The sequence below is a fragment of the Meles meles genome, chromosome 6 (assembly GCF_922984935.1).
Source record: "Meles meles chromosome 6, mMelMel3.1 paternal haplotype, whole genome shotgun sequence".
Taxonomy (NCBI): Eukaryota; Metazoa; Chordata; class Mammalia; order Carnivora; family Mustelidae; genus Meles; species Meles meles.
In genome coordinates, this window is record NC_060071.1 from 39,426,086 (window position 1) to 39,438,608 (window position 12,523).

The window sequence follows — 12,523 nt, forward strand, 5'->3', positions numbered from 1 at the left end:
AAATACTATGTTATATGTTAACAAAAAAATAAATACATGACACTGCATTTTGCCAAATAATAGGCTGAGGAATGGAGAAAACTTAATTTTAACAGTATTTTAGAACCATATTGAGCCCTAGGTGAAGTCAAGTTTTTGCTCAGAATTCTTGTTTTTAATTCACAACAGCATTCTGGGTAATGAAAACCGGCCAGGGGCCTACGAACTTCATCTGTCAGTTAAAGATTACTGCTTTGCCAGAGAAGATCGAATTATCGGAATGACGGTAATTCAACTACAGAACATAGCAGAAAAGGGAAGCTATGGGGCATGGTATCCCCTTCTGAAAAATGTCTCTATGGATGAAACTGGTTTGACTATCCTTAGAATACTCTCTCAGAGGACCAGCGATGACGTGGCTAAAGAATTTGTACGACTGAAATCTGAAACCAGATCAGCTGAAGAGAGTGCTTGAAACAAATACTGCAAGATATCATCCTTGAGAATCCACAAACTCTGACTACTGCATGCATGTGCAAATACATGGGAATGTTTAGTTCACTACGTTTCAGTGTTTGCCAGTACTCAAGTACAATGTCTACAAAGTATGTGGAAAACCTACTGAACTTTTATACCAGTTCTGGTCTTTGGAAAATAAATGTTCCATGAAGTGCCAAAATTATGATGTTAAGTGAAATATCCAGAATATCTTTTAAAAATGTTTCATTTCATTACCAATTTCTCATCCTTTAAACATACTAAAAAAAAACCAAAAAAACAAAAACAAACTCATTTTTTCAGTTTGTCCATTGTCTTTGTTAAATTCGCTTTTATTTCCCATAGATCAGAAAGCATTTGTTACCAAATTTTGTTTTATTTAGACTTACCTCATTGTAGATGTCATACAAGTTAACTTTTTCTATCATAAGTAGAAATACAGTCACTTCTAGAAAGTGTTTGTAATTTTATAGTTGCAGATCTATTGTGATGATTTTTGCATACAAATTAAAATAGAAAAGGTGGGAAATATTTTATGCCGACCAGTTTCCAACCTTTCTGAAATATCACTGTGAAGAAAAGCTATTAAAGCAAACTTATACAAAGCAATGCTAAATAGTTTGTTAACAATGTTTGATATATTGACAAAACTTTGTTCTTTTAAACTGCCAAGGTCACATCACACTTGTTTAAAAAAAAAAAAAGGTAAGTTGATACATTTACCATCTAGCATTATGTCTTGGCTTTACCAAATGTCATTCTTTACAAAGTCATAGGATTAAGGGCATAGAGATGCAGTGGAAGGTTTGTTTCTTCAAATTATCTATAATAAGTAACTATACTGTTAGTGTTTTGCCTCTGACAGTTATGACTATCTCCTTATTTACTTAGCACTCTAATCAAGTTACATGTTTTCTTTTAAAAAAATATTCAACAATTTATACTGAATGCAGCATTCCTATATATTGTGCTGGAGCAAAAAGACATGTCTTCATCTATTTAGTGAAAAATGTAAAATAAGATCTGAAGAAACTGCTTATAATTTTATAATTTATGTTATTTACAAGCCCAGAATGCATCAGATACAATAGGAAAACAACTCAATACAGCTTGGTACATTAAAATATAACTAGGTTGGATTTTGAATATGAAATAGTTTATGAATATTTGCATTTTCTGTCTTTTTATGGTTTGACTTTTTAGAGTCTGTATCTAAATACTTGGCTGTAGAACAGTTCCTTGTAATTGTAACTTCTGGTCATAACTGTTAGTGGACAACATACACATGCAGAAACAAGAACCGTTACAATGATTATGTTTTGTGATCTGGTCTGCTGGTCTGCTATGGTAAGGACAGAAATGACTGGTATCATGACTCTCCGAACATTTTGCTACTGGGTGTATAAACAACAGACCAGTGAGATCCACTAATTCATGTTAAATTGTTAGGCAATTGCTTTGTTGATGACTTCTCCAAATGCATAGTACAGTGCTGTCCTCTGGCATATGCATTAATAAATGGATGTATATTGAACACATGCAACACTATGGTATTTTCTGCCTTTTTATTTCACTTATGCAGCAGAATTCATTCCTTAGGAATAAAAACCCCAGACTCTCTTTATTGGCTAGAACACTTTTCACATTATTTGGTTCTAATGTCCCATTAAAATTTGAGAAAATTGGGGTGCCTGGGTGACTCAGTGGGTTAAGCCTGTGCCTTCAGCTCAGGTCATAATCTCAGGGTCCTGGAATTGAACCCTGCATTGGGCTCTCTGATCAGCAGGGAGCCTGCTTTGCCCTCTCTCTCTGCCTGTCTCATTGCCTACTTGTGATCTCTCTGTCAAATAAATAAATAAAATCTTTAAAAAATTTTTTGAGAAAAATTTTCCAGGTGTTGTATTCATGGAAACAGGTCCCCATTATAGATAATGACACTAAACATAAGGAAGAACTAAGATATCCACCTGTAGGTCTCTGAATACTGTTAAGCCCAAAGAGGAAAACTCAACATTTACCATATGAACAAGCAACATTCTTAAATAAAAACTTTGTTACAGAAGATTTTATTATTTGATTGCATGATTAATTCTAGATTTATCTTTCAATGATTTTATAGAACATGAACTTGAGCTCTTTAAGGAGCACGTTGTCATAAAGCATGACACACTCAAAGAAATGGCAGTTTGGGTTCTCATGGATCACTAAAAAAAATTTGAGTTAAGTATTTGTATTTTATGGAATGTATTGTCTTTTTAAATACAGTTGTATACAATATATATCAAATGCTAATGGTGGCATTGTGAAATGAGTCTATTTATTAATATCACAAACACAGGTAATAATTTAGAAATGGTTCTAAATTCTGTAGGCTTTGTTGTTTTCTCCCAAAGTAGTAATCACTTGAGGTTCACAGTGATCACTGTCAAATGTAAGGATCTATTACAATGTGTGGTAATTTATCTTATTCTAGATAAGATACACAAAGATAAAGCTCTGTTATTCATCTACAGATAAACCTCACATTAGAAGTTCTTAAAGAAACCCGTGAAAATCAAATTCCACCAAAATGAAATACTGAAAACCATAGTGGAGCACTTACTATTTAAAGGAACTCTGAAGAATGATCATTTAAGTAATGAGATGTCCCTCTATTTCTAGGATAATTTATATATTGAATTTCCTTAAACGAGGCAAATTTACAAATGACAATTCTAGCCTCATGTTTTTCACTTGGCTTAAAAAAAAAAATGTTTGGAGTGACCTTTATGGTCTCCTTTTAATTTCTCTAACTTATATAAAGGTATGCTACATGACCTTTTTCATGAAGTAATAGTTTCAAATCTTTATACTTAAATAATCATTTATACAGAGGTCAGAAACTATCCGTGGATGGATGTCTGATTCCCACATTACCATATGCAGAATTCTTGGACACACTGGGAGGAGGAAACTGCCTTTGCTGGCAGTACCTTGTGCGTATATCGTCTCCAGTCCTTTGAAACAGCTGGCTCTTGCTCCTGAACTTTAGCCCTCCAAGGCTGCTGATCTCTCTGCTTGACACTTCTGGTGTTTTTTGTTGTTGTTGTTGTTTGTTTTTTGTTTTGTTTTATTGAAATCCAAAACTAGAATATATCACTTAAGGGAGGATAAATTCCAATTTATGAATATCACATTAGGTATAGTCTAAATTATCTTTTTCACATTATGACAGCTTTGAAATCAGGATACACTTTATAAACATTGGCGCATTATAGTTTGATGTTTCCTTAATAATATATAAAAATAGGTCATATTTCAATGAATAACTTCTTGGAAATAGTAACTTTATTTATGAAGGTTTATATACATAGGAAAAGAAAGTGATGGTTTTCTATTTAACACATCATACATATTTTAAATTGCATATACTCTGTGGCTATACATTTGTGTTTTGACAGATTCATAGAATCATGTTTGGTGAATATTTTTGCACCTATATTCAGGAGCTATATTGATCCCTAGTTATCTTCTCTTGTTATGTTTATGTCTTATTTTGGCATCAGGATATCCTCCTAAAATGAACTAGGAATTGTTTCCTCCATTTCTACTTTCTGGAAGAGATTATATGGAAATGATTTAAATGTTCCCTTAAAATTCGGTAAAATTCGGGGCGCCTGGGTGGCTCAGTGGATTAAGCCGCTGCCTTCGGCTCAGGTCATGATCTCAGGGTCTTGGGATCGAGCCCCGCATCGGGCTCTCTGCTCCACAGGGAGCCTGCTTCCTCCTCTCTCTCTGCCTGCCTCTCTGCCTACTTGTGATCTCTCTCTGTCAAATAAATAAATAAAATCTTTAAAAAAAAAAAAAAATTCGGTAAAATTCAACACTGAAAACATGTGAACTTAGATTTCTTCTTTATTGAGAGGTTTGAAACATAAAATTCAACTACCTTAATGAATATAAAACTATTAAAGGTATCTATTTCTCCTTGAGTTTAAATTTATTTGTGTCTCTTTTAAGGAACTGCTCCCTTTCACTTACTTGATCAAATTTATGAACATCAAGTTTCTGTAGTACTCTTTAATTATCCTTTTTACCTATAGGATCTATACTGATTTTCCCTCTTAACTTTTATATTGATATGTTAGTATCTTGATTCTTCTTGTTCAACGTAAGGACTTAACCTATTTCATTCATCTTTTAAAAGAACCAGTTATGATTCCACTGATCTTCCCTTTTTTTCTGCTTTGAATTTCAACATCTTCTGTTCATTATTTTCTTACATCTGCTTGGTGAAGTCTTTTCTACTTCTAATTCATTAAAGTGGGATCTTCAATTATTGATTTGATATCCTTTGTCTTTTAAAATTTAAGTACCAATACCACAAATTTTCTTTTTTCAAGAAATTTATTGTATCATTTTTTTATTATGTTATGTTAGTCACCATACAGTACATCATTAGCTTTTGGTGTGGTGTTCCATGATTCATTCCTTGTGTATAACACCTTTTGCTCCATGAAATATATGCCCTCCTTAATATCCATTACCAGGCTCACCCATCCCTCCAACCTCTCCCCCTCTAAAACCCTCTAAAACAAACCCAGTTTGCTTCTCAGTGTCCATAGTCTCTCCTGGTTTGTCTCCCCCTCTAATCCCCCCGCCCTCGTTTTCCCATTCCTTCTAATGTCCTCCATGCTTTTCCATATGTTCCACAAATAAGTGAAAACTATATGATAATTGACTCTGCTTGACCTATTTCACTCAGCATAATCTCTTCCAGTCCTGTCCATGTTGATACAAAAGTTGGGTATTCCTCCTTTCTGATGGAGGCATAATACTCCATTGTAGATATGGACCATATCTTCTTTATCCATTCATCTGTTGAAGGGCATCTTGGCTCTTTCCACAGTTTGGCATCTGTGTCCATTGTTGCTATGAACATTGGGGTACAGATGACCCTTCTTTTCACCACATCTGTATCTTTGGAGTAAATACCCAGTAGTGCAATTGCTGGGTCATAGGGTAGCTCTATTTTTAATTTTTTGAGGAACCTCACACTGTTTTCCGAAGTGGCCGTACTAATTTGCATTCCCATTAACAGTGTAAGAGGGTACCTCTTTCTTCACAGCCTCCCCAACATTTATTGTTTCTTGCCTTGTCAATTTGTTTTGCCATTCTAACTGGTGTAAGGTCTCAATGTGGTTTTGATTTGACTTTCCCTGATGGCTAGTGATGATGAACATTTCTTCATGTATCTGTTAGCCATTTATTTGTATGTCTTCTTTGGAGAAGTGCCTTTTCATGTCTTCTGCCCATTTTTTTGACGTCATTATTTGTTTTGTGGGTGTTGAGTTTGGTAAGTTCTTTATATATCTTGGCTATCAGCCCTTTGTCTGTAGTGCATTTGCAAATATCTTCTCCCATTCCATGGGTTGCCTTTGTATTGTTGACTGTTTCCTTTGCTGTACAGAAGCTTTTTATCTTGATGAAGTCCCAAAAGTTCATTTTCATTTTTGTTTCCTTTTGGAGACGTGTCTTGAAAGAAGTTGCTGTGGCCGATGTCAAAGAGGTTACTAACTATGTTCTCCTCTAGGATTTTGATGGATTCCTGTCTCATGTTGAAGTCTTTCATCCATTTTGAATTTTTCTTTGTGTGTGGTGTAAGAGAATGGTCCAATTTCAATTCTTCTGTACATAGCTGTCCAATTTTCCCAGCACTATTTATTGAAGAAACTCTCTTTTTTTCCATTGGATATTTTTCCCTGCTTTGTCAAAGATTAGTTAACCATAGAGTTGAGGGTTCATATCTTGTCTCTCTATTCTGTTCTCCTGGTCTATGTGTCTGTTTTTGTGCCAGTACCATGTTGTCTTGCTGATCACAGCTTTGTAATATAGCTTAAAATCAGGCAATGTGATGGCCCCAGCTTTGTTTTTCTTTCTCAACATTTCCTTGGTGATTCAGGGTCTTTTCTGGCTCCATACAAATTTTAAGATCATTTGTTCCAGCACTTTAAAAATGCCTTTAGTATTTTGATCAGAATGGCACTGAAAGTATGGAATGCCCTGGCAGCATAGACATTTTAACAATGCTTATTCTTTTGATCCATGCAATGTTTTCCCATCTTTTTGTGTCTTCTTTGATATTTTTTCATGAGTGTTCTGTAGTTTCCCGAGTATATATCCTTTACCTCTTTGGTTATGTTTATTCCAAGGTATCTTATGGTTTTTGGTGTTACTGTAAATGGAATTGATTCTCTAATTTCTCGTTCTACTGTTACGTTGGTAGTATATAAGAAAGCAACTAATTTCTGTGCATTGATTTTTTATCCTGCCACATTACTGAATTGCTGTATGGGTTCTAATAATTTGGGGATGGGGTCTTTTGGGTTTTCCACATAACATATTATGTCATCTGTGAAAAGAAGAGTTAGTTTGACTTCTTTTTTGCCAATTTGAACACCTTTTCTTTTTGTTGTCTGATTGCTGTTGCTAGGACTTCCAGTACTATGTTGAACAACAGTGACAAGAGTGGATATTCTTGTCATGTTCCTGATCTCAATGGGAAGGCTGTCAGTTTTTCCCCATTGAGAATGGTATTTGCAGTGGGTTTTTCAGAGACGGATTTTATGAAATTAAGGGATGTTCCCTCTATCCCTATATTCTGAAGAGTTTTAACATGGAAAGGATGTTATATTTTGTCAAATGCTTTTTCTGCATCAATTGAAAGGCCCACGTGATTCTTCTCTCTTCTCTTATTGATTTGTTCTATCACATTGATTGATTTGCGAATGTTGAATCACCCTTGCATCCCAGGGATAAATCCCACCTGGTCATGGTGGATAATCCTCTTAATATTGTTGGATCCTATTAGCTAGGATCTTGTTGAGAATTTTGGCATCCATATTCATCAGGGATATTGGTCTGAAATTCTTCTTTATGATAGGGTCTTTGCCCAGTTTGGGGATGAAGGTAATGCAGGTCTCACAAAAAAGATACTGGACGTTTTCCTTCTGTTTCTACTTTTTGAAACAGCTTCAGGAGAACAGGTACTATTTCTTCTTTGAATGTTTGGTAGAATTCCCCCAGGGAATCGATCAGGTTCTATACTCTTGTTTTTCCAGAAATTTTTGATCATTGGTTCAATCCTGTTACTGGTTATTAGTCTATGCAGGTTGTCAATTTCTTCCTGTTTCAGTCTTGGTAGTTTATAGGTTTCCAGGGATGCATTCATTTCTTCTAGGTTGCTTAACTTATTGCATATAGCTGTTGATAATAATTTCTGATGATTTTTTTTATTTCCTTGGTGTTAGTCATGATCTCCCCCTTCATTCATAATTTTATTAATTTGGGTATTTTCCCTTTTCTTTTGGATAAATCTGGCCAGTTGTTTACTGATCTTATTTCTTTCAAAGAACCAGCTTCTAGTTTCATCAATGTGTACTACTATATATCTGGTTTTAATTCATTGATCTCTACTCTAATTTTAATTATTTCCTTCTTATGCATGGGTTAGGTTTAATTTGTTGTTGATTCTCCAGTTCTTTGAGTTGTAAAGATAATTTATGTATTCATGATTTTTCTATTTTTTTGAGTGAGGCTTGGATGCTATGTATTTCCCTCTTAGGACAACCTTTGCTGTATCCCATAGGTTTGGGACCAATGTGTTTTCATTCTCATTGGTTTCCATGAAATGTTTAAGTTCTTCTTTGTTTTTTGATTTTCTGGTTGACCCAAACATTCTTGAGAAGGATGATCTTTAGCTTCCAAGTGTTTGAATTTCTTCTAAATTTTTCCTGTGATTAAATTCCAGTTTCAAAGCATTGTGGTCTGAGACTATGCAGGGAATAATCTCAATCTTTCAGAATTAGTTGAGACCTGATTTGTGACCCAGTGTGTGGTCTATTCTGGAGAAATTCCATGTGTTCTTGAGAGGAATGACTTTTCGGTTGTTTTAGGGTGGAATGTTCTATATATATCTATGAGGTCCATCTGGTCCAATGTGTCATTCAAAGCTCTTGTTTCTTTGTTGTTTTTCTGCTTAGATGATCCATTTCTGAGAGTGGAGTGCTAAAGTCTACTACTATTAATGTATTATTATTAATGTGTATCTTTATTTTGGTTAACAGTTGATTTATGTAGTTGGCTGCTCTTGGGGGAATAGATATTTACAATTGTTAGATAGACCCTTACAATTGTTGGATAGACCCTATAAGCATGATATAGTATCCTTCTGTATCTCCAACTACAGTCTTTAGCTTAAAATCTAATTTGTCTGATACGAGAATTGCTATCCCAGCTTTCTTTTGAGGTCCATTGACATGAAAGACTGTTCTCCATCCCTTCACCTTCAGTCTGAATGTATCTTTAGGTTCACAATCAGTCTCTTATAGACAGCATATGGATGGGTCTTGTCTCTTTATCCAACCTGGAACCCTGTGCCATTTTATGGGAGCATTTAGGCCATTCACATTGAGAGTGATTATTGAAAGATACGATTTCATTGTCATCATGTTGCTTATGAAGTCCTTGTTTCTATAGATTTTCTTTGTAAATCTCTGTTCGATATCACTCTTGGTCTTTCTCCTTTTATAGAATCCCCTGTTAATATTTCTTGCAGGGCCAGCTGGGAGATCACATATTCTTTCAGTTTTTGCTGGTCTTGGAAGCTTTACCTCTCCACCCCTTCTAATGACAGCCTTGCTGGATAAAATGTTCTTGGCTGCATGTTCTTCTCATTTAGTACCCTGAATATGTCTTGCCAGCCCTTTCTGGTTTTCCAGGTCTTTGTAGACAGATCTGATGTTATTCTGATGTTCCTCCCTCTGTACATAAGAAATCTTTTGCCCCTAACTGCCCTTAAGATGATGTCCTTTGTTCTAAGATCTGCAAGTTTTACTATTACATGCCTGGGAGTCGGTCTATTCCCCTTCATCTTGGGAGGGGTCCTCTCTGCCTCTAGGATACAAATGTTTGTTCCATTCCCCAGATTAGGAAAGTTCTCAGCTATGATTTGCTCAAATATGCCTTCTAGTTCTCTCTCTCCACCCCCTCAGGAATCCCAATAATTTTGACATTGAAATGTTTCATGGTGTCATTTATCTCTCTGTTCTCATAGATTTTAAGATTTTTGTTCCAGGCCTCTTCCTGTACCTTCTTTTCTATCAGTTTGTCTTCTTGGTCACTAATTTGTTCTTTTGCCTCATTTTCCCTAGTTTCTGACATTTTGTTTTTATTCATATCCATTAGTTCTGTGGCAAAGGTCAGAGTCTCTGAATTTTTCCTGTGTTGGGTGTTCCTCTTAGTCATTCTGTTGGGCGGTAGTTGAGGGAATGTGCAGAGTCCAAATTACCGACAACCCAAGCAAGATGCACCTTTTTATAGGGACCTCAGAGTTGTCAGCTGCTTGTTCTTCTAGCCTGTCTTCCAGGGGAGGGGCCTGCCATGCTGTTACTCAGGCAACCGTGTTTGTGCAGAGTGGCCCTGCCCCTTGTGGGGAGGATGGCCTCAGTGAAAACCATTTTTGGGGGTGGGGGCTTTTGTTCTATGATGGATTTCTGTGTCTCTTCTGAGAGTCAGAGCAGAGTGACTATATCCAAACTTCTGGCTCGGAACAGAGAGATAGTCTGCTCTCCAGTGAACTCTCCAGGCCACACTGTCCTGTTTCAATCTGTGCTGCTAAAAACTGCATCATCCTGGGATGTGCACCCCACAGCAGCACTCCTAGCACTTGCTTCCTGGTCTAGGCACATCTCTGCCCTTTGTGCTTCTAAAACCACCGGCTGCCCTCAGTTTGTACATGTGCCCCCAAAGCTCCAGGTTTCAGTCTGGGGGACTGCCCTAAAGTCCTGTCCCTTCCCCTGCTGGTCTGTAAGTCTGTGCCTGGTCTCCAGCATGGGAGGCTTTTGCACTCCAGTGGTGCAGGATCTCAGAGACTCCTTCCCCCTCTGTTTATCTTTTTTGCTTTTGTTTCCCTTATCTCAGAAGCCATATCTAGAAAAAATGTTGCTATGGCTGATGTCAGAGGAATTACTACCTACCTTCTAAGAGTTCTATTGTTTCAAGTCTCACAGATCTTTAATTCATTTTGGGTTTTCTCATGTGTGTGTATTGTATAAGAAAGCTGTCTAGTTTCATTCTTTTTGTATGTAGCTATGCAGTTTTTCCAGCACCATTTGAAAATACTGTCTTTTCCCTAATGCATGTTCTTGCCTGCTTTGTCATAGATTAATTGACATGCCTGGGTTTGTCTCTGGACCGTCTATTTTTTCCATTGATCTATGAGTCTATTTTTGTCCCAGTGCCATATTGTTTTCATTACTACAGCTTTGTAGTATATCTTAAAATCTGGAATTTGGATACCTCTGTCTTTATTCTTCTTTCAGGTATTTACCCCCCCCCAAAAAAAGATGAAAACACTAATTTAAAAAGATACATTCACCCCTATGCTTATTGCAAAATTACTTACAATAGCCAAGATACCAAAGCAGCCCAGCATCCATTGATAGAAAAATGGATAAAGAAGATGTGGCCTACACACACACACACACACACATACACACACTATTCAACCATAAAATGAATGATACCTTGCCATTTGTGGCAACACAGATAGACCTAGAGTGTATTATGTTAAGTGAAATACGTCAGATAGATGAAATCATATGGTCTTGTCTACCTCAATGTAAGGAATCTAAAATACAAAACAAATGAATAAACAAAAAGTAGATTCAGACCTATAAATGCAGAGAACAAACAGAGTGTTGTCAGAGGGAAGAGGGATGAGGGAATGGGGAAAATAGGTGAAGGGGAGCCAGAGACACAGTTTTCCAGTTATGGAATGAATAAGTCATGGGAATAAAAGGTACAGCACCGGGAATATAGTCAATGGTATTGGAATAGCTTTGGTGACACATGGCAGCTACACTTGTGGTCAGTGTAGCATAACATACAAAGTGACTGAATCATTATGTTGTATACCTGAAACTAATATAACATTTGTGTATCATCTATACTAAAAAAAAAAAAAAAGTAGCATTGCACGAAGAAAAGTTTAAAAATATTAATAGATAAATTTTAAAGACTCATTCTGTAAAACATGTGTTTAATCTGTTTTTTTTTAATCATTTTTAAATTTCTTTTCAGCATAACAGTGTTCATTGTTTTCACACCACACCCAGTGCTCCATGCAACACGTGCCCTCACTAATACCCACCACCTTGTTCCCCCAACCTCCCACCCCCCCCGCCCCTTCTAGACCCTCAGGTTGATTTTCAGAGTCCATAGTCTCTCATCGTTCACCTCCCCTTCCAGTTTCCCTCAACTCCCTTCTCCTCTCCATCTCCCCATGTCCTCCATGTTCTTTGTTATGCTCCACAAATAAGTGAAACCATATGATACTTGACTCTCTCTGCTTCACTTATTTCACTCAGCATAATCTCTTCCAGTCCCATCCATGTTGCTACAAAAGTTGGGTATTCATCTTTTCTGATAGAGGCATAATACTCCATCATGTATATGGACCACATCTTCCTTATCCATTTATCCGTTGAAGGGCATCTTGGTTCTTTCCACAGTTTGGTGACCGTGGCCATTGCTGCTAAGTTTTATACATGAAACAGAGCTTTGAAGAATTTAAATTATTTGGCCAGATTCATACACATTCTTATTTGCTTACACTCATATAAAGATGGATGGACATGTTCATAACCAGTTAGATAATACATTAAAGGAAAAAATACCTTATTCATATCAGCAAGAAAATTTTAAGAAACCAAGGAAGAAATCTAACAAGGCATACAAATTTTTAGGCAAATTCTAAAACTCTATTCAAGAGTATAAAAGATAACACAAAAAAAGGAAAACCAAGATGACAAAGCTCGATATAATGATGGCAATTTTCTCCAGATTAATCTAAAACTTTCATTACAGTCCAATGAAAAACTCAACATATTTTCTTAATAATATACTATAAGCTCATATAAAAATTAATAAATGTGAAATAGCCAAGGCAATTTTGAAAAATGATCAAGCATTCCACCAGTTGCATATCTCTTCCAATTATCAAGGT

General features: G+C 36.2%; 1 protein-coding gene across 3 annotated transcripts in view; it reads left to right on the forward strand.

Annotated features, from left to right (window-relative positions):
- UNC13C (unc-13 homolog C) overlaps positions 1–2,006 on the forward strand; it is a 629,711-nt gene extending 627,705 nt beyond the window's left edge. For all 3 annotated transcript variants that reach the window (XM_046009970.1, XM_046009972.1, XM_046009971.1), the window contains one exon: positions 169–2,006. In XM_046009970.1, the coding sequence (XP_045865926.1) occupies positions 169–454 (286 nt within the window). In that variant the 3' untranslated portion in view covers positions 455–2,006. The remainder of the gene's footprint in view (positions 1–168) is intronic.
- Positions 2,007–12,523: the final 10,517 nt, after the last annotated feature.